The following is a 23193-nucleotide window of genomic DNA, read 5'->3' as shown; positions in this document are numbered from 1 at the left end:
CATTCTATTAGTATATTGAAATGGTGTAATGTGAAACATACAAAAAATCCATAACCCTGTATCAAAGAAACATCAAAGAATTGCTCATGAGAGACAACATTGCAGTAATGGATATTACATCATATCTGGTATATTATCACCAAAAGAGAACTAGTCGCTCCTCTGGGGGGGGATCTATAGATGTGCTCACATCTGGTGCTGGAGCAGAAGGAGGTCTGAAACATTTGTGTGGAAAAAACTAAAGTACTTCTGACCATCTGGGTGGCATCGCATTTGTTTGGTCCGACCATGTGTGCAGTGTGCAACTCGCTCTCCCCTGTCTCTCTCTCACAGACTCATGATATGATAAGGAAATAATAAAATTAACTACCATTATGTAGAATGTTCTAAGGCTAAACAAAACGTTAACTATAATCTGCAAGCAAAAGCTACTTATTTTTTATATATTCCAAAAGGCAACACCTAAATACTAAATCTATATATACACACACACCCCTCCATAATGTTCCCTTGTGCCATTACCTGTGGCACCACACACACAAACATACAAACATTGTGGGTGCCAGAAATCCTGGATCTCTCCTCTCTCTAGTAGCAGATTGCTGCATGTGGGCCTGATCAGCCAGTGGAAAAACTGATACTGAGCCCAAAAAACAGTGACAGAGACGAACAAGGGAGGCGCAGGCGGGAGGGAGGCGGGGGGCGGGACTCTCAGTGGGGTGGGACGGAGGGACAGGAGGGTTTGGGTGGGGTTGTTTCTCAGTTGGGGACTGCTTGGCACAGAATGGCGAGAAAATCTATTGGCTCTGACACCAACATCCCAGTGCAATTTCTGAGTTCAGCCAGACGAGGAAAAGGCCATCTGCAGCTCTCACACACACCTCATTCTCTCACTCACATTCTCCTCCATACATTTTCACACACCGCAACCACACGCACATACCTAATTTTCTCATACGCACATACGCTGCACACTCTCATTCAGACGTGCCCTGCTCATTCTCTACCTCTCAAAACACACACCACTCATTTTCTATTTCACAAACACCCATCATTCTCTCGCTCAATTTGTGCTCCCGCAAACCCAGCCACCCCATGCCTTGTTAACAATGGCCTCGCATCTTCTGTAGAGCCACACACACACACTCAAAATCACAAATACATGAAATATTCACAAACGCTGCACACGCATGCATACTGCAAAACAAGCTGACAGCACCTCCACACACACCCACACACAGCAGGCATAATCTGCTGATACATTACCATTCATTTTTGCACACAGCTTTCAAAACAAAACTAAGAATAAGGCCGTTTCAACACACAGTCCTGTCTGATAAGAGAATAAATCACATTTCAGAACACTCTGAAAGGGCCCGCAAGATCAAAGACACAACATCCTGAGGGTAAAATCACAACTTCACTGCAGCTCAAAAACAACCAATTAAGGCACAATCCAGAAAACGTCAGGCAGACAGGGAAACGCAAGGTGAAATGTGCTAAACAGGGATGGCCTGGAAGAAAAAAAAAAAACTCCAGGTGACATTAAAACAGACATTTAAAAGGAAATATATCAGATTTGCACATTAAGGGTCCATAACAGTCTATTAAATCCAATAAAAAATAAAAAAAAACTGGGATCAACGATTCAGTATTTTCAGTATTCTCTGTGGTCCTGGTTACGACCGTGTGCTTATCTCCTGGGTTTAACACAGAAACGTACCACTCTTTCCACTAAACATGGTGAAAGATGAATTCTGTAGACCGAAGACACTTCTGCAGACCATCTTAAGCTTCTCCGCATCCAGCCGGTTGTCTCCTTTTGGGTTTTCCAAAAGTGCCACGCCCTCTAAAGAGGACAACAACAAAAGTGAGGACAAGCAAAGTAACTTTTGCGCTGAGCTACTCTGAAACGATCAAGGACTATAATTTATGGGTTACTCAAAATGCAGATGAAGTACAATCGGTATGTAGGTCTGGAAGAGAGAAATATAATGATGTAATGTGTGGGCTGGGGATGAATCAGTTATTGTATTGTCAGCATAAAAGTGAATGCACCGTGAAACAGTCCAATTAGTAAATGTTTCATTAACAACGTATTTTATCAGCACCTAGCTCACTGTTGCCCACTCGGAGTTTGACATTGACGTAGGCGCAGGCTGGTCCACTGAGGGCAGCGCGAGATGCAGAGGAGCCCTTCACCAGAGTCAGGTCCAGATCTGAGCCCTTCAGCTGCATCGGCCAGCACGGATGGAAGAAGAAAACCTCTCATTTCATTGGCAGTCGACGCGTGGATTTGAAAATCTCGCTTTCTGCCCAGGTGTACGTGTATTACCTGGGTGGTCTCCTGGATGATGACTCTGGTGTTTTCGGGCACGGGGTAGGGTTTCAGTGGAGCCTTAGTTGTGGCCAGGATGAAGTCCGTGCGAGCCTGGATTATTTTGTCCAGATAGTCTCCAGCAGGCCGGGAGCTGTAGTACACTGTGATCTCATCTGAAGGAACGAGGTGGCCCTGAGATGGGAGAGAGGACATTTTAATCTCCAGGGATCTTAACCGCAATGTTTTGGGGGGAAAACCAAATTTAGTTCTAAACAGCAGTGAAAAGCACAGCAGCATATCTCACACATTTTTTCAAGGACTTTATATTATTCCTGGAATGAGGACCAAAAGAGTCTTCCTGTGAAACATCTCTGTGCTATTTGGGTATTTTTTTTGTAGCTGGTGCGGAATTGAAAGGTGATACGGAGACTGCCGCGGGGCAGGTCGCTCAGGGGTCACCCATCCTTTCCATCCCCTCTTATCATTTCATCATTTCTCTTGCATTCCTTCCTCCAGGCTCCTCTCCCTCCTTCCCTGCATAATTTGGCGGCAGCACGCTGCACAGGTGCCCAAACCTTGACCTGTTAAAACGCACTTATCTTCCCTTCATCTGCTGAGATGCCAATTACAGACCGGCTCAAGGGCACAACAATAAATAATAAAACAGTCCAATCAGACGAGGACAGACTTTTATTGCCTTTTTTCCCTTCTGATTGTCACGTTGTGAGCCCCACAGGAGACTTAGGAAAGAGCAGCCAGGCCCTGTGCCTTTAATTTCCTTGTCCGGCTGACCCACCCCCACAAGTCTGTCCACTCTGGTCGCCACCACACTTCTCAGGGAAGAGAAAACTCATTTTCTCAGATGGAACATTCCAGCCGACTTCAGGTTTTCAATAACGATAGGAATTTTGGCCTGGCTGATGGCCAACGTGATGGCTTAACTCCCTTCTACCCATGCCTCCCCTTCCCCTACTACACATCCGCCAACTATGATGGGAGAGTAAGAAGGAAAAATCACAACCATTTAATTACTCTGGAAAATAAAGTAGAAGCATTATAATAAATGCACTTATGATCAGCAAATGATCAATAAAATACATTAAATCCCATCTTTGGGTTATATTCACTTGGGTTATATTACACTGCACACAAAAAGTCAGACTGTCATTACTCCCGACTGCGAAGCTTCAATAATAAGCACAACCTCAATAAGCAATTTCATCTCACCTTCTTCCGCAGCTTCTGGATGCGATTGATGACCTCACGGGCAACTCCTTCATCAATCATGGACTGGTCTGGTGTTATGTCCAGCAGCACCAGCACCTAATAATGCAACAGTTGGTAATAACTTTTGTTGTTTGCTATCATGTAATTGTGTGTGTGATGTAGATTACAACAGTAGTGGAGCGCATATCAAACTTCCGTTAGCCTGTTGATAGCTGTGCTTATTAATGCAATGATCCCACCCAATGGGTCATGGGCAAGTTCCAGGCCACATTGAAAGAAAATTAGTTTACGATATACACACTATATCTCTAGATAACTTCCAAAACCCATAACTCTTAGGGCTTATGGAGAAAAATAATAACGGTTTCACGTGATTATATACTAGTGAAAAGGTGGTTAAGAATGGAATAGTTTAATATTGATGGGGGCAAAAGAATCCTTTACATTCCTTTACGGTTACATTCCAATCCTTTAAAGTACCGTTAGCAGATTTTCCTGCACATCGTTGCTCAAATAACACCTTCAATTACTCATGCATTTTACAGGCGAAAAGAGGGGTTCCTTTACAGTGGGAGCACTAAAATGGGCGAGTGCTGATTAGAAAGAGCCACCAGAGAGTTTCCGATTCCCAGTGACGCATCAAACGATTTAAGGGACGCAATCAAGAGCAAAGCCTCATCAGCATTTAAATAAGGTAAAACGGCACCAACGGTCAAGTGGGAGGTAATTTGAATGAGTTACTTTAAATAATTTAAGTACATAGATATAGATGTTTTCTTTTAAAATATGACCTTTAACAATAAACCTTTTAAAGAAGAACATAGAGTATTAATTTCACATGATTTAATGTTAGAAGAGGATGGGTGGGTAATAGCTGGGCAAAATTTGTGTGAATATTTGGCGACATCAAGCATTAAGGTCAGTGCGTTTTCAGTGTAGTTATCAAGGTCTCCCTGCCTTCTGCAGCTTATCTCGTCTTGCTCAATCGCGTGAACTGGCACACAGGATTTCCAACAGTGCATTGTACTGGACATTCAATGTTCATTAGCACTAAAACCAGACTTAGCTCTGTAAATTAAAAAATGCCAATCAGCAAGTTGGAGGGAAGCAGAAAGAAACTGTGCAACTGTGAAAAACTGATTTTAATAATCTATTCATGTCCTTTGGGGCGTACCCACATAATACATGGTATATTGCACCACACGCTGAAAACTAGTTGAATGACCTGAGCTATGCAGGTTAAACAGGGTCAGGTACCTATAAATTTACACATTAATTATCTGAAAATTATTTTATACATAATGCTAATCACTAAGGATGATGTTAAGGATGATAAGGAACAGAATCACTGAATAAAGAGGAGCTGTCTGTGGTGCTGATCGCTGAAGACACGACCATGCGGTCTTGTTCATTACCTGTGCGTCAGAATGGGCCTCGTACTGTGCAGCAGTCCCAGATGTCTGGTCAAAGGTGTACATGAGACGCAGGTCTTCTTCATGGAGCTCTTGCCCATCTACTAGGATGGTGCCTATAAAAGCAGGGTAACGTGAATTTAGGCTGATGGTCACATATTTACATTTACGTTCATAGGCGAGTATGTAAGCCACTAGGCTACAACCACCCATATCATGTGCAACATATCAGTTTTGTTTGGTTCCAGGACACTGATCCATATAAAAAGCATGAAATTATAGCCAAGCAAGGCTCTATCAGATCAGTGGCAGATGATTTCCATGCTTCAATGCCTCTCTACCCACAATGCCTATGGCATTGCACCTTGCACATGCAGGTATAGCACACGGATATTAAAGACTACCGCCCACTTCTGCCGAAGAGCTCAGAACTTCGACAAAAGATCGATATCAAAGGAGAAAAGAGAGAAAGAAGGCGCAAAATAAAAAAGGAAAAATTGAAAAGAGCACTTCCCACTCAGGCATAGGGGGCAACTTCAAAAGGTGATATTCCCACACACTCCTGACCCAGGTGCAGGGCCCTCTGCTATGCGGCGGCAGGAGATTAAAGAGAAAGACGAGTCAAACCCATGACCCTGCTGAGGACCAACCCCAGGGCAGTCGCCATCAAAGGGGAGCGGGGAAGCGCTTCACAGTTCTGATGATACGAGCGGGGCACTTAACCCAACCTTGCCTATAATACTAAATGCAAATGCTTTCGTTACATTACTGAAAAATGGGAAAACGTGATTTCTGAACATAGAAAATCTGTGGTGGACATCTCGTTTGAAGATTTTAAACCTGAAAATGTCCTCCCTGGGAAGTTATCCATATTAAAAGACATCTAACAAAACATGTGATGCATGCAGCGATAGGAGATAATTTATTTGAATTAAATAATTATGATATGGTTCACATTTAGTAAATTTTAGACTACAGCAGTACCCCAACAGAACGCTCAACAGTTTCCATTGAATCAAGGCGACCTTTGTCGTTGCTTCCCACCCGCCCTCCTCTCCTGTAGGTGACTCAGCTGTTCTCTAACTGCTCCTCAGTCTGATGGTAAATGGCAATGCACCGCTTTAAAGTATGTGTGCGTGTGTCTATACACACACACATATATGTAGAGACACAGAAATACAGTCTCATTCACTATACACTGCTTATCTTAGTCAGGGTCGTGGCTTCTGGAGACCATCAAAGGACACTGGACAGCGGGTGGGATGCCAGTGTTTAAATATAAGAACTCAATGATGTTCGCTCACCTGTCTTCTGGAAGACCTCCAACTTCTCACTGGACAACTCCTTGATGGACGCAGTAATTGTCTTGAACGCACCCTTAAGACGCTTGCCGAGAACCATGTGATCGGGCTCCGCCCTCAGCCTAATTCCATATCTGTCTTTGTCAGTGGACAGCGTGAGTTGACGGACGTTAAGCTCCTAGGGAGTGAAAAGAGAGAACAAGGTTTGAGAACAATTTCACTGAATAAATAATTATGAAAGGTGCAGTACATCTCCAAAACAAATGTTGGGGGACTAGGAATGTTTCCAGTTGTCTGCATTAGGGTTTTTTATCTGCATGCTTCAGTCTCTGCCATGCTAAAAAACAAATAGCCTAACAGAAAAACCGTCTTTAAAAATATATTTATTTATTTAAATCTAGGACCGCGTCAGAACAGTCAAAGGCATCTGCATAAAACATGGCGAACTAACAAGCCCGCCCTAAGATAGAGGCTTCAGTTGAGGCGGACACATAGCACTTTTATCTCCGCCTCTCCCTGCCTCTTTCGGAAATGCACACAAACAAATTCATCAACCATTCCATTATCTATTCAGAGGGCCAGGCTGACGGAATCTCGTCTGGCAGTGACAGAGCAGAGCTAACCCAGTTCAGCCTCCCTCCAGCAGCGAACCCCCCCACACACACATGGAGCACACAATGCCCGCACAAGCCTGACAAAATTTTGCATGCAAGTGTGGAAATATGTATTATGGAAATTGTCTTTTAACAAGGCTTCCACCATATAACCATATAAGGGATGCTAGGGATATCAAAATTTCAGTTAATCTATATATATAAGCATACACTTAGCTTATATAACATGTGTGTGTAGCTACGATTACTGTTAGTATTGCACTGTATAGTGTGTTTACTGTTGCCTTTAATGATTTGGTCACAAAAGTAATTTTGTTTTATTACACAATGACAAATTCACCATCAGTTGTTTATATATTTGAGTCAATGACTCAATAACACATATAATATGTGAATATAAGCTTAGTATGCAAATATCACTTTTCATGCATACCGGAATAAAAGCTCGCAGATACGGAGGGGAGTAGGCAACATAAGAATAAAAAATATATATATATAAAACAGTCCCATCTAGAGGTGCATCCTTATAATTCCCCGAACATATATTTAACTAATAAATAAAAACAGACACAAAAACAGAGCTGAAACTCTCAAAACCTAATTTATTTTCTTAAACTCAGGCTAATCTGACATTACATGTTGAAGGAGACCTTATAACTGCTTTTATGACAAATGCAGGGCATACAAGGCAACAGTCAGATATCAAATCTGTCAGACATAGACACCGCAATGGCTAAATTCAGCTTGTTGTCCTAACCCTTATATCATGTCATGTCAGCAGTGATGGGTGGGTGATTGGTTTGGGGTAAAGAGAGATAAGAAACAGAGGTGCTCTATAAAACAATTTCATACCAGTGAAGTCCTTGCAAGACATGTCTCTGAAAGACATGTTACGCTGCAGACCTTTTTTAATTTTACACTCACACTTGCCCATGAATGAAAAACCCTTACAGGAGGCATCAAATCATGCTCAGCTTTGATGATTAGCAGCAATTTATTATTGACCAAGCAAAACCTCTCTGGCCATTTTGGAAGTTTTAGCGAGTCATCTTGAAATGGCTCTTTTCGCCTGCCTTAAGCCTGCTGCACATTTCTTTACAGCCACTGATAACAGGACTCATGAAAACACTGCAATGCATCAGTCAGACATTTGATTCAAAGTTTTTGAAGTGAAGAAACTTCAGTTCTGCTTCAGTTCTGATTGGCTGATGAAGGGGAGGGGGAAAAAAAGAAATAAAAAGTCTATTTATTTGAGTGAGCTGAGGCCATCGGGGTTAAATGTTTAGCTTTCATTTCCCCCCGATAGAAAATGGCAGTAGCGATAAGAACGAGCTGAACTGACAGTGATAAAGCTGTTTACGTCCCCAGGTGCCAGCATGAGTCTTAAATATAATGGGTCCGGATTACAGTAACTTAGATCCTGGGTGAGGGATCCTTTTGAGGGTCAAGTTTAAAAGGAAAAAAATATATATATTTCATGAGGGAATCCATATGATTTGGACCAAACCTGAACCAGAAGAACATTCGCACGTCCAAAACACCATCTGCTCAACAATTTCTACTGAGACAGGCCGGGATTTGAACCCTGCCCTCTCCACCAGACAGGCCTCATCAAATCATATGAGCGAGATAAAAGCAGAATCCCACAGAAAATATAACGAGAAAGTAAGAGAGACAGCGGCGGGGATTGAAAGAGAGCCAGCAGAGATGGGGAGACTCGTCAAGAACTCACCTCCAGAATGTACTTCTGTAGCGACTGGATATCTCTCAGAGCTTCTGGGTCCTGATGGATAACTACCACCTCCTTCAGGGGATACTAAAAATACAGCAGAAAAACACATCAAGCATTATCTCAGAGCACAAACGCATCCACTGACATTCAGGAGTGGGCCTAGAGCCTGCCTGTGTGTGTGTGTGTGTGTGTGTGTACATTTGGTTAAAATGGAAAAGAAAACCAAGCACAGAAGAATGACTCAGACAAACATGGGATGAAAATAAGATATTCATAGGGGGGGGGGAAAGAATAAATAAAGAAAATAAATAAATAAGCTGCCAGATATTGGGAAAATAATGAGACATGGTGAGGTGGTTGCTTCGTTCTTTTGACAGTTCTGCTTCCTGTATGAAACTGATTTTTTGTACACTGAGATCTTTCTTACTTTATTTGTATGACACACGTCAAACATAACTCACATAAACATGCATGTTAAAATTAATATTTACATTATCCATATACATCAGCAGATGCACTATATTTGTAAGTGACCATGCATTTATTATAAAATTCATACTAAGACATGTAAGCTGAAAATGAATAACGGTTTACAATATTTTATGGTTAGTGTATGATAATTTAACCCAGTGTTCTCAAATCTACTTTTGGAGTACCACTTGCCACCAACAACCTTTATTTTTAGGTCATTAAGGCTGGAAACTTTCTGGCAAATTGTATAAGTGGTAATAAATAATCAAACCTCTAGAAAAAAAAAATTTTATCGACACCTTGGTCTGGAAAAGAACCAACCTTCACGGGCAGGGTCTTCCTGTCACGGATCACACGTCCAAGTTCTATGACCGACTGCATCCGGGACACGGCGCTCTCGATGCGCTTGTCAATCAGTGCCTCCCTGCATTAAAAGGGGGGTACAGAAAAGAGGCTCTTTCAAGGATAACTTGCTGAAAAGGAGAAATGGTCATGGCTCTAATGGGCTTTGAAGTCCCTCCAAAATACAGTCGTTAACCTCGGGAGACTGTGAAAACAGCGCATGATATTTTTACATGACCCATTTACTTTTAAGCAGAACCATCCCCCGTGATGCATAGGGTTTGTCCTCCATGACCTACTGAACAATGCATAAGCACTGACTGTGAATGCCGCCAAACATCTGTAACATCAGCTGCACAGAAAGACGGAGATGACCTCTCAACTCTGGAGCCTTTATTCATGTTGCGTTCTGATTGCCTCTGACAGTTAATGGGCGGAAGGCTAATGGGAAGATAGAACAAGGCGGGACTGTCGGGTGAGGATTGGAAGCAACTCAAGTCCAGCGCATTCGCTCAGGTCACCTCCACGAGACGGCCCACGGCTGGCTACAAAGCACAGACGAGGGGACTTAATATGCCAGATGAATGTTGACTCCTGGCAGGGGAACAGGTGACTTAAAAACCGACCTTCAGAGCAAAACAAGATCTCCGAAGCTGCATACAAACGAGGGAGAGTCCACTTAGCCAGCGCCAGACCGCACAAGGGCGTTCTAAATCACGGAGACAGAGAAGGATGTCTGAAGACACGGCAGTGTGTTTTACTCCCGCCGAAGGCCTTCCTCCTCACAGTCAGAGCTCATAATGCTCCAAGCTTCCATTCCGCACATACAAATGAAACATTTTAACAGACACGTCATACATTCTGGCGCACATGGGGAAGTTCACAGAGGAGGAAAACTTTTTCACTTCAAAGGACAGCAGCATGCTTCTGAAAAACGTTTTTCTCCATTATTATATTTGCATTGTACTCTATTAATTAGACACTTTGTGAGCAGCCAAAAATTAATTATGTGCAAACGCAAATTCTTTTGCCTCAACGCTAATGAATTTTCTTTTACACAATGGACGTCAATCACAGAAATGTTTTTAACCTTTGAATTGTATCTGGATTTTACAAAGTGTACAAAACCAGATTTTGGAACTAAGAAACGAAGTGTTTTTACATTTTATGCAACAGCCAGGTAGGTCAAGTGCTGCATTGACTAACAGGACGGAAGATTATTTGTTAAAGTTTTTTTTTTTTTTTTTTTGCTCTATATAGAGCATGTGAATGTGTGGGTATGTTCAGTATGTGGGTTTGTTCTTCATGCAAACCTACACAGTGTCTGGAGATCATAAGCTCTTTGATTAGGAATAAATAGCACGGTGCTTTACATTTTTCAACCTAAGATGTTATCGGCAAGCCCCTGTGGTGTGTACTAAATAAAGTCTTTTTATCTTTTCTTTTAAAGTCAGATTAGACCAGGGCTTTGTGTTTATCATGTAACAGGCAAGAACGTAACATTCTCGTCAAAACCGCTTCAAACCTCTGCGGCAGGTACAGCAGCAATCCATTATGATAAAATTAATCTCGCTCCTGTCCAATCGGCCAGGCCAACAAACCTTTTTCAGTGTCCTTCCTTATATCATTCTACCTGAAGACCAAAAAAATCTAATTAAAGTGGCCAGACTTGATAAAGGCCACCACAGTGAGACTTTTTTTTTTTTTTTTAACAAAACAAAGTATAATAAGCCAAGTATAAATCCTTCCTGTACAAGAACAAAAGAAAGTACACACCTGACTTGGGGGAGCATGAGATAGTGGATGCTGTCGGTGTCCTTCTCCTCCAGCGAGGCGGGGTCAACAAGGTGCCGCATGTTCTGGTACATCATCTCTGTGATGAATGGCGTGAAAGGAGCCTGTAAGGACAGGAGGAGGAGTAGGTAGCGGTCTTAAATTAATATACATTGAAACATTCCCCTAAAACATTTTTCCACGATTTTTCCTGGTGTTCAGAGGGCTCGTTTTCATGTCATCTGTAAGGGTCTGTCAAATCCCACTGAGAAACACTGTGTGACTTTGGGCTAAATAAGAAATAAATGAACTGATTTGCTAAGCTACACTTTTTTACATTCTTCACCCAAACAGGAAGTCCAGTATACATCATAGAGCTGTCAAAAAGGTTTTCTAATTATGCTGAAGTATGCTCTTAAGGAGTATAAAAGACCAGGCATCGCCTCTAAAACTCAAATCATTTTCCGCACAAAGACTGACTTTTTGAGGCTTGTTTAGATCTGACAAAGATGAATAAACACTGGGCTTGGCAGTGGAGGATCGCTGAGGGGGAAAATGATTCTGAAAATTTATTTAATACTTGGAATTAGCCGGCGGGTTACTGAAGTGTGCGATTCTCCATCAGGCCCGAATTAGGCTCGATTCTCTAAAGAGAAAAAGAGTCTCCCTTCAGCCTTCACCTTCAACAAACTCTGATCCATATCCCCGCCATTAATCACTCGCTCAATTCACTACTCATTTACTTTTCATCCAGGAGCTAATTACAAAGCACAGATTAGCGCAGACACATCAGTGATTTATAATCACGCTCGCAGAGATGCCCTCTCTATGCCAATCCAGACAACTGAGGGACAATCAGACAATCAGAACTAGCCTGAGGACTTCAAAAAAATAAATAAATGGGAGCATTTATTAGGTACAAAAGTGGCTATATCTGAGCCATTTGTTTATCTTTTAAATTATAATGAAATTTAAGAGACCATTGGGACAAATGGGACAAAAAAAAATTCAGAGCAGACAGATGTGGCACGATATGACCCTGAAAGTTGAAGTGAGGAAAGAAGAACAGTGACATGTGAATGGGGCAACAGCCCTGAAGCATCCATAAAATGTACACCAAAGCACAAAAAAAAAAAAAAAAAAAAAAAAAAAAAAAAAAAAAAAAAGGCAAAAGCACACGCAACAGCATGGCATCACCCTAATGTCAAATGGTCAAATGTAGCAATGCACGCCTTCCACACGCTCACGCTCATCCGTGCACACCAGTTCACACACTGTATGTCCCCTGTCATTACACACACACAAAAACACACACAGTGACACCCACACGCAATAGCAGAGTTACTCACCATTAGTCGGCACATGGAGAACAACACGCCAAAGAGGGTCTCCAGCGCCCACAGGCAATTCTCTGTACCACTCTCGCCCTGTAGGGTCACACACACACACACACACACACACACACACACACACACACACACACATTTGAGTCCTGCAGGCGCAGCACTTTCTGCCCACACACTTCACCTGCCGCATTGTCAAAACACCAGATATTCAAGGTAGCACCCTCCACCTGCTCGTTCACTCTCTCTCACACACATAACAGGTTATAAATAAAATGTGTGTAAGGAGTTCAGTGTTAGGGGCTGAACTGTATAAGGATTTGATGTGCAATAATTAATAATTTCATTACAGGCCTAACATGAAAAAAAAAAACTATTCGAAAGACACTGAACTATGAATGGAGCATCAACCCTGACTATTAGTAGAACAGAGAGAATGGAAGGAGTAGTTCATTTAAATTGATTTCTGGTCAAGGTAGATACATATTTTTACAAATAAAACTAACAACTAGGGTGAGTAGTTAAGGTGGCAGAACCACCAAGGCGCAACTGACATGCTGGTCCACATGCTGGTTCCCGGGCACCTTTCATGGCTGCCCACTGCTTACTATGGGTGATGCCGAGGACACATTTTCTTGTGTGCACCATGTGCTGTGCTGCAGTGTTTCACAACGAGAATCACTTCACTTCAAATCATTTTGATAGCCCTACTAATGGCATAATGACAACTACACAAAATAACTACTTTAACCAACAGACTATGGTGGAAAAAAAACTGCAACAGCAGTGGGCACATACCTTCAGGCGCCTGCGGTTGGTCCTCACATACCAGTTGGTGAGCATGTCCACAAACTTGACAAGTTTGGGAACGACAGTGTACAGCCTGTAGGCTGAGGAGACAGGAACACACATTTGCTTTGATAAGAGGAGAGAATCCCATTTCCCCCAAAAGGAGCCTATGAAACCTGTCACAAATGTAACGCTAGTGCGCAGAACAGACGTCAAGCTCGTGTTAGCATTTAGAGTTACTAATTGGTTTGATCTGCTCTACAGAACTGCTTTAAAAAAAAAAATTACAATTTTCTCATGGGTGTCCCAGATTGCTCAGAGTGAGAATGACTGTTTGCGGGTGGTTTCGTCAGGCGGTATCAATCGCTTTGATGTGATTCTCACCATCCATCTCGGCTTTGAAGAACTGGATGAGGGAGTGGGTGAAGGACTGGATCCACTTGTCCATGATGTTGTCGCTGGCCTTGACAGTGTTCTCATTGAAAATAAACTGGATGCCCTCCTCCTGGGAAAACACAGACAGCAAAAAAATCAATCTCAAAATCTGACAACACACTTGATAATTAATTGATGTTTGTGGTTGCTTTTCAGTACAAAATTCAGCCCTGGACCTTGAAACTAAATTTCAGTGAAGTCATAAATCATGTCTGATTCTTTTGGCCACAGAGGTTTCACACCAGACTACTGGGTAATAGTTGGCTGGAAACTAAAAGCACTGAAAAGATCTTGAAGCATTCTGTGCTTCCAACATCAGGCCAAATATGTGTTTATGTGTCGCTGTAGAATAAAGAAAATCAAACAAATGAAACATATCAAATCAAAAGTACAGAAAGATACAAGTTAGAACATCTCAACTGGGTCTCTGTAGATGCTGATGCAGGAAACCTTATTACACAAACCTTTTGCAGCCGCTGGACATTCTGCACCAGGAAGCGGTATGCGTTGTACCAGGGCAGGAAGACGTCCTTCAACACGTCTCTGACGCCCTCCTCTTTAAAGCGCAGGTTCTCTGATCGCACCACAGGAGAGTTGATCAGGTACAGCCTGCGGAACAAATAAGAGACCAGGCTCAGCCTCGGCCTGCTTTGCTGCATTCTCCCAGAGTCCATTTTCCAGCTCTTCTCTCACTCCACTAACTAAAGTTGCCCTTTATTCCACTTCACTTCCTGCTCTCCAGACCTTCTCTCCTTTCCCAACCCTACTCATCAATCATCCCATTCCTGGAAGGCAGCTGATTTGCGGGAAGGTATGAACAAGCCGATGGATGAGGGCAGCAGGAGATGTGAATCATTGGCTTCCCTAATCTGGGCAAATGTACCAAGAACCAGACGGAGGAGACAGAGATAAAGGAAGACGCGTCAGTTTTCTAAGAAAAACGGTCATGGGATTTTCAGCGGAGCCATCAGGAAGACACATGAAGCCATTTCCCTCGACAGAGGAGCGAGAAGGGATGCCGCACAGGTCCATGTGTGCCAGCAATGGCAAGTTGGTCAGTAAATCAAGTGAGCAAAGGTCCTCTATGGAGCTCTAGCTGTACTGCTCTATAGCACATTAAAAGGCATGTGAAGGAATAGAGCTATGTGCTTCACAGCTAATTTCACTCGTAAATTTCATCAGATCATACTGATGAAATTACTTTTTCCATCATGTCAGACAGGTTTGCTGTTAAATGGCCTTTTTTGGGCACAGTAAAATCAATGAAAGCAAAGCCTGACTATTCTCAACAGAACTGGTACCCAATCAAATCAACTGCCTTAGGGCTCATTGAAAAGAAAATATGTTAGTTGTTCAGAAAAGAATTTTCCTGCATCAGTGAATCAGAGCATCAATGCAGATTGATGCACACCTCCAGCAATCATCTCCCGATGGAAAGCATTCTAAACTGAATTTTGCAGCTAATTTATGGATTTTTATAGGCCAACTAGCTGCCAACACTAACCTCACCAGCACGTTCTCTTTCGAGGCAGATAATCCCGAGCATGGAAAAGGTGGTGGATTTAGCATTCTGCAATCCATTGAGTTTCCATGTTTGTTTGCTTTGGTCTGATGTCGATGCAGTATGGTTTAGTAGAAAAATGAGAGATGCACGTATAAGGTTTCTGTTTTCCCCATACATTAGTTCTACCTTTCACTCAAAAAAAGAGGCACAAGTGAGAATTAAACAGGTGAGTCATTGTGAAATGCCTTTTTCAGGGAAGTGGCACTATGTTACGGCATGAGGGAAGGTGGCTACGGTCGCAATTCACCATCGGCCTGCAGCAGCCCGAAATCAATAAAAAAAAACAATTCCCTATACCACCACTTGTTCAAATGCCAATGATTGGTTTTGTTTGTTTTAGTGGGTACTGTGTGTCATACATTAAAAACATTTGTAGGTGTGGATAATATACAGGTGCACTCTGAAATTTACAGTATGTATTGTAGATTTAATATTTCCTTTTCCATAGTCCATAATACCACGTTCAAAAAAAAAAAAAAAAAAAAAAAAAAAAAAACACCTTAAGACTGTTCTTCTTCCTGCAACACATCTAAGATCAGAGGGGTCAGTGGATCAATACCTCAGTGCATCTGCCCCGTAGTTTTGCACAATCAGGCCGGGGTCAGGGTAGTTCTTCTTCCGTTTGCTCATTTTCTGGCCGTCACTGTGCAGGGGGAAAAAAACCCACAGGGGAGTAAAAATCACATCCCATAAGCACAGTCACCTTGAATCCAGGTCAGCAGGTCATTAGCCGTATGAACTCCGTGTGCTGTACAGTCCACGCAATGAGCCTCCTGGGTAACAGTTACTGTGCCGAGTGCCTCCTTGGGAAATGCATCTTACCTGGCAAGGACCAGGCCGTTGACGATCACATTTTTGAAGGGAGGTTTTCCAAATAGTGCAGTAGACAGCACCAGTAAAGTGTAAAACCTATATTTGGAGGGAACCGGTGGAAAGACAGTATTTAGAATTTAACAAAGCTGTAAAAAATAAAAAAAAGAGCATCATTATTTTATTCATCTTTACCATCCTCTCGTCTGGTCGATGCCTTCAGCAATGAACTCGGCAGGAAAGGTATCCTCGAACTCCCTGCGGTTCTCAAACGGGTAATGCACCTGAGCATAGGGCATGCTGCCGCTCTCAAACCAGCAGTCAAAGACCTCAGACACCCTCTTCAACTGTCCTCTTCCAGAACGTGAGGGGATGGTCAGGCCATCAATGCTGAGTAGTATATATAATTTTCAGAAATCACTGTGGTCACCATTCATATTATTACATAATAACATTATAAAATTCTGCTGCAATAACGGTTTCAGAAAAGGAGACAAAATAATTCCAGAACAGTTCCATGAAGGAAACGCAGCTTCATACATGAGGATTAAGGTCATGTATCTTGCACACCAAGCTTGTCTTGACAGGATGTCAGACCAGAAGCACCCAGCATACAACTGTAGCTCATTAAAAGACAAAGCGAACTCGTACAGTTCCTTGCTGATTTTTACTTCTTGACAAACCACACTGCCTCCTCAGTTTCAACACCAGAAGCTCTCTTCAGGAAGCTCTTCTTTGGGAATTTTCTGAATATCAAATCAGGTAATCCAAACTGCCTGGGTTCTGGAACATTTAAAAGCTTCCAAAAGTCTTTCAGATGCTGCTTAATGGTCTCTGCTTTAATTATTGCTTAATTATAACCAGGAGTCTTTTCATTAATGGGTCAGGGGGCATAGCATGTCTGTTTCAGTGTCTGCTCGAACTTCACGCCCATTAACAGAGCTGGGGTGAAGCAGGAACCCCCATCAAAGATGGAAACGGGTGGCGTCAGGGTGCTGATTAATTACATGATAGCGATCCCTGCCCCCTTCCTATGGCTTTCAACCCTTCCGGCCATGTGGAAGCAGTGATCATCATGGCAAGTGACTCACCTCTCCCGGTGCAGATCGGTTACTTTGACACCCGTGAGCTCCGCCAATTCGCCTATGGAGCCCACACACACCACCTGAGCGAGGGAGGAAGAGAGAGAGACAGGAAGAGACTGAAAGCTGTGCTCTACTTTCAAACTGCTCCCAAGGTCAAGAAGAGTCCTTTAGGAGATATTTATGAAAGGAGAAAAAAATGGTTAACCTAGAAAATGCATTCATAGGCAACACAGTCAGGTTTCTAATTTAAAAAAAAAAAAACAAAAAAAAAAACCATCACCACCATTAGCACTGAAATTGTACAGTCGTGGCCAAAAGTTCTGAGAATGACACAAATACTGGTTTTCAAAGTTTGCTGCTTCCGTAATTTTTTTCTGTAACTTTCTCTGATGAAGCGCCTTTCCAATTGTTTGGGGCATCTGGAAAAATTTTTGTCCGGAGAAGAAAAGGTGAGCGCTACCATCAGTCCAGTCAACAGCATCCTGAGACTATTCATATGTGGGGTTGCTCGTCATTCAAGGGAGCGGCTCACTCACAATTTCACCTAAGAACACAGCCATGAATAAAGAATGGTACCAAAAAAATCCTCCGACAGCAACTTCTCCCATCCAAGAACAGTTTGGTGAAGATTAATGCCAAAAGTGGCTCGGGGAACAAAAAATTGACATTTGGCGGGTGGACAAACCAAAACCCAACAAATTCTGACAAACTCCAAGTACTGATTACGAAGGAATGGGTTGCAGTCAGTCAGAATTTGGCCCAGAAGTTGATTGACAGTATGCCAGGGCAAATTGCAGAGGTCTTGGGGAAAAAAGGCCAACTGTGAGATAAAAATGATATTTGATAACATTATCCTTTTGGGTGTTTATTTTTTTTGGTTGATAATCAAAAATCTGTATAATCCTGTATGCTATATAGACTACAGCTGTAAATCTTGGACCTGGTCGGATCAGTGAGCAAACACAAACTTCTGCTCGATGGCACCTTTCCTCTTCATATAATTTGATAGTTGTGAATTTTTTTTTGGTGATTAGCTAAAGCGTTTCACATGTTGTAAATTTGTTTCATTACATATTTGTTTTTTTTATTAAATGTTCATTTACATTTCCCAGCCACGCTTTTTAATTATCACAAGAGATATGTGAAAATGGATGCTGAAAAGGTGAAACGGAGGCAAGCAGCTGTCGATCATATTTTAAACCTGCTCATTTACACTAAGAAAGCCGGGCTTTTAAAAAGCTGAACATTGCAAGAGCTTACAGGGTCGTGGCTGTTTGGAAATGGTGCAGTAAAATCACTGACTGTGTGACTGTCTTTTATTCAAATGCACCAAAGGCTGAATTTTGTTGGGCCAAATGTTTTAGAGACTATTACAGTTCTAATATTGGGTACCAGTATATTTACCCTGCAGTGTACCCTATGGCTACGGTTTGTTTTTTTTGCAAACAGAAGTTTGAAATTAAGCATTTTATTCTTTAAATGTGTGTATGTGGGATGGAATTGGGGTTGGGCTGTATTTCCTGCACTCATATTTGCCCTGCAAAAGCAATGCAAAAGTGAAAGTTTTACACATGAAACACCTTGATGCCTGATATAACTGATATAATAGAAAAAAATTGACTCCTGTTCAAAATTCCTGTTCCTGTTACACATTTAGTTTAGTTATAACATGTTTGGATGTCCTGTCCTTTGGAGCAACAGTCACTCATTGAGCAAAAAATAAATAAAAAAATTTAAATGCAGATTCTGAAGTTGGCACTGTTGGTGTAAGAAAATATTTTTTGAGAAACAAAATATGCTCTTGGCATAACTACTCAACCCCTCACACATGAGCATGCGCAAGAGTCATCGTGTGGCGCAGCAGTAGACTGAGAGCCTCTGCACATATTCAGCAGTAAAAAAGGGTCACTGCAAACAATCTGCGACAGCCTCGCTTTTCTAGACGACCATATCTTTGCTGGAATCAAATCCCTGGGCACAGACTCATATCTAAGTCAAGCTTGCTCCTCTACCTCGATATCTACACTCCTCCCCACTTCCAAACCAAGAAATTGCGTGATCCTCCATCCAGCCCTCAGAGGTGGTGTGAAGACACCCATGGTAATGACGCTCTGTGGGCTTTGAATGGTAAATCTGACGCAACCTCATTTTCCAGAAGCCTAACACACCTGTGAAGCTCCTCTGAGACAAATGCCGGGAAACTAATCTATTTTTCTTGTCCAACTTCCTGCACAACAAATCACATAAGAGATACGGCACGCAACAGATTACAGAAGCTTCTGGATCACGGCAAAATTGTTTTGTATGGCACAGAAGGCAGTGATTACACTGCATAGGTTTTTTAATTTAGCTGTGACATTCTGGCACAAATAAATAAGCATCATATGATCTGACATGCTGACTGTGAATAAGACCACACATTCAAATAAAAGATAATATATACAAAGCTACTATCCCATAAAAAAAATATAGAATTTTGCATTTAGTGATTAATCAATAACTCTTCATTAATGATAACAAATCAATGAATTTTTTACTGTATGCAACCAAGCTGCAAATGTAAACCAAGGGCAATTTAAGGTCACCTCTTCCAACTGTGGTAGAAAACTGAAGGAAACAGAATAATTCACATGCAAAATATTGGATTAAAGCAGGACAGAATACAGTATGACATGCAAAAGGAAAGTCTGACATAAAATATTATGTTACATAAAATGGCATTTAACTAAAATTAAAGAAATGAAAACCCTCACATCCTCAAATGGCAGCAAACCAGGTCAAAGTTATCAGGTGGCAATGATCAACTTGGGAAAAAAACCAGGCAGTGGGGGCAAAGCCAGGCCCTTGTTCTCCTTTATGAGGCTGGCAGGGCCAGGTAAAGCTGATGGCCCAGATTGGGCCTCGTCGGCACATAGAGCAGCAAGATCCACTTTCCTGGACCTGCACGAGCCCAGGGAGCCACTCCAGAGACGAACGCCTGGAAACAGTCATTAGGCTATTTTCAGGAAACAGGTCGCCATCCCTCTTTTAGGCACGTTGCCTCCGTTTGTGGCGCTCCGAGAGACTAACAACCCACTTCTGACAATGAAGCTGTAAGGTGTGTGAGAGCGGAACATTATTCTCACAAATTGCTTTCTATCGAGATCCTGGCATGCTCTTAGTCAATAAGACCGGTGTTCTACTGCATGTATTGCGTTGTGTTAAGTTGACAGATTTAAGATTTGTTGAACGTCGTACATCGCACATTGGCTTCTGTCCCAGAATATTATTGTCACGACTCAAATGCAACAGAAAATTGAAACACAGAGAGCTATTGTATTTAGCTCCCAAGTCTGAGACTTCATGAATTGCTAGAAAAACTGTATGTGACAATGGGGTTCACGGAAAGTGAAAAAGGTCAATTTCTTGCAGCGTTTTTTTTTTTTTTTTTTTTTTACTGTAGGTGCGAACAAATTCAAAGCATCACAGAAACAATCCAAAACCAATAACCACAAGTATTTGTGCCCAAATACTTGTGGCTGAGATCAACAGCTGAAACAAGAACCGGTCTCAGTCATTCCCTGAACATGGAAGGACACCACTCTGCCATCAGACAGCCCAGCGGGACTTTTGGTGACCCAATCACTGACCTCTTCAAAGTCATCGCTGACCCACAGTGGGATGGGGGTGCCCCAGTAGCGGTTACGGGATATGGCCCAGTCCCTGGCGTCTCGCAGCCAGTTGCCAAAGCGCTTCTCCCGCACAAACTCGGGCACCCTGTGAAGACGGAATAGAGAGCTGGGAAGATGCATTTTCACAGACTTTTCCTGTAGGGTGATTGGGTTGAGGAAGGCTGTTCTACAATGAGGCATATATAATATCACTTATCAACCAGAACATCTGTCAGGGAAACCCAAGAATGGGCAAATTATGCAAAAGAACTATGTAAGAAGTGAACTTCAGAAGCTCCATCAACAATATTGCTGTAATGAGGACATCGAGAATCATAGCATCAGCAGCCTAATTATCATAATAACACTGCATGAGTTTTCACATGTGGGCTCATGAAGTCAGCATGATCAATTAAATACACACAGTTCGTAATAGTGCATGTTGCTCAGACGAACATAATTTAATTAAAAAAAAATGGATCTAATGTGAAATGTCAGCGATCATCAACATTTTTAGAATTATCTAATGGTTCTCAAGTTCTCAGTGAGATCTTCTGGCATACTAGAGCAAGCCTGAATACCACCAGTGGTGCCACAGTCCGAGAACCAAGACACCAGAAAGCACCCCTAGATGGAGCTGCTCGAGTGTTATGAAGCAAATAGGTCTAAGCTTTTGGAGACTGTAAATTTAAAGTGAAGTGATGGTCACATGTGATACACAGCAGCACAGCACACGATGCACACAGTGAAATTTGTCCTCTGCATTTAACCAATCACCCTGAGTGAGCAGTGGGCAGCCATGACAGGCGCCCGGGGAGCAGTGTGTGGGGACGGTACTTTGCTCAGTGGCACCTCAGTGGCACCTTGGTGGATCAGGATTCGAACCAGCAACCTTCTGATTACAGGGCCACTTCCTTAACCGCTAAGCCACCACTGCCCCTGTCCCCTAAAGGGAACAAATATAAATTGTGTAGGTCAACAGAATGAATTTCAACTATCACATATCAGGTGTCTTACTTAAGTATACATTTACATTTTAGTTATAAATTGTAAAAAAAAAGCATGCAAATTCTGCCAAAAGACTCACAAACACCTTTCAGAAACGGCCACCCTTCAGCAGGTCTCATCACTTCATTACAACAGGCTCCATTTGTGTCGCCTTTTTTTTTTTTTTTTTCCTCCCTGCTCTGTTCATTCCTCTAAAAATACACCTTGGTGCCATCTTTAACAAGTTGGACTGCAAAGGTTAAAGATTCCTCCCAGGCTTCGTGCTGCCCTTTTTCTACTTTCCTTCCCTCCCTCCATTCTTTGTGGGGCATGATGCCGCCTCTGGAGAATACCTTTGGTATAAATCGGAGGCAGGTTCCACCAGCCGTGCAACGAGTTCATCAATTCCCATTTGTGAGAGGCATTTCTATTTAGGCTCCCAATATATCAATTTAATGATTTTTTTTTCCCTCCTCCACTCCCCTCCTTTCTCTTGCTGGGACTAAATGTGGAATTTAAATTGTGCTGTCTTTTGCTAGATGTACAAGGCTATTTAACATATCCACGTGTTTCTATAATAAGTCAAAAGCGGTGCTGGCAGTGCAAGTGTCTAAATGAAGTGGGGCCCGGGGGCCTTTTTATCCCCTAAACTACAGGGCCAATTTATGCCAAGGCACTGTAATTAACTAGCAACAGACTGCAGCTGACGATGATGGGACTATGATGAATTAATTTGTTCAAAATTCACTTGTTTGGTTGTATGGTGTGAAATGGTGCGAGGAACAAAAAGCGCCCCATCCATCATCCATCCATCAGTCATACACGCACAGCGTACACTAAAATCGATGCAACAAATGAGCTCTAAGCAGAGCTGAGCAACAAGAACCACCTGGAACAAGTGAGGAAAATCAGCAGTATTTTCTGATGGTGTGGCAGTAAAAGAATAGCCAGTTCTTAATAAATACCGCCGGCTCACCTCATCAGTGACCCACAGACAGTTTTCGGCTCATGTCCCACACTGGAGTTCTATACCAAACACGTGCATCTCACTCTAAAGCAGCAGGTTTCCGTTTTCCCACCTTAAGCACACCACAGTATCATCAACCATTACTGATTAATTCTTTTAGCATGTGAACACGCAAAGCTAAAACGGCAATCCAGAAGGGTTGTGGTCTTCCACGTCGGACCTACTTGATTCCCCACGCCAGGACGTGTGCAGGCAGATTTGTCTAATGACAGCGCAGGCACTTGGCAACATTTGTTATTATGCACTGGACATGCCACAGGCCAGCCTCACAACATCTGCAACCTTTAAGCTTCATTCGCAGCAAAGGCAAA

At 42.4% G+C, this 23193-nt stretch overlaps 1 protein-coding gene across 2 annotated transcripts in view; it reads right to left on the bottom strand.

The window, feature by feature from the left end:
• Positions 1–23193, bottom strand: part of iars1 (isoleucyl-tRNA synthetase 1) — a 45343-nt gene that overhangs the window by 5150 nt on the left and 17000 nt on the right. For both annotated transcript variants that reach the window (XM_028997611.1, XM_028997612.1), the window contains exons 14-31: positions 20848–20974; positions 17225–17298; positions 16329–16523; positions 16146–16232; positions 15883–15966; positions 14224–14368; positions 13709–13829; positions 13334–13425; positions 12542–12619; positions 11196–11317; positions 9399–9501; positions 8607–8690; positions 6264–6438; positions 4963–5075; positions 3548–3643; positions 2336–2512; positions 2112–2232; positions 1724–1849 (exon numbers count right to left, since the gene is read on the bottom strand). In XM_028997611.1, the coding sequence (XP_028853444.1) occupies positions 1724–1849; positions 2112–2232; positions 2336–2512; positions 3548–3643; positions 4963–5075; positions 6264–6438; positions 8607–8690; positions 9399–9501; positions 11196–11317; positions 12542–12619; positions 13334–13425; positions 13709–13829; positions 14224–14368; positions 15883–15966; positions 16146–16232; positions 16329–16523; positions 17225–17298; positions 20848–20974 (2120 nt within the window). The remainder of the gene's footprint in view (positions 1–1723; positions 1850–2111; positions 2233–2335; positions 2513–3547; positions 3644–4962; positions 5076–6263; positions 6439–8606; positions 8691–9398; positions 9502–11195; positions 11318–12541; positions 12620–13333; positions 13426–13708; positions 13830–14223; positions 14369–15882; positions 15967–16145; positions 16233–16328; positions 16524–17224; positions 17299–20847; positions 20975–23193) is intronic.

The sequence above is a fragment of the Denticeps clupeoides genome, chromosome 12 (genome assembly GCF_900700375.1).
Source record: "Denticeps clupeoides chromosome 12, fDenClu1.1, whole genome shotgun sequence".
NCBI classification, from domain to species: domain Eukaryota; kingdom Metazoa; phylum Chordata; class Actinopteri; order Clupeiformes; family Denticipitidae; genus Denticeps; species Denticeps clupeoides.
The sequence above is the reverse complement of the archived record's forward strand: the minus strand, read 5'-3'. Positions and strand labels throughout refer to the sequence as shown.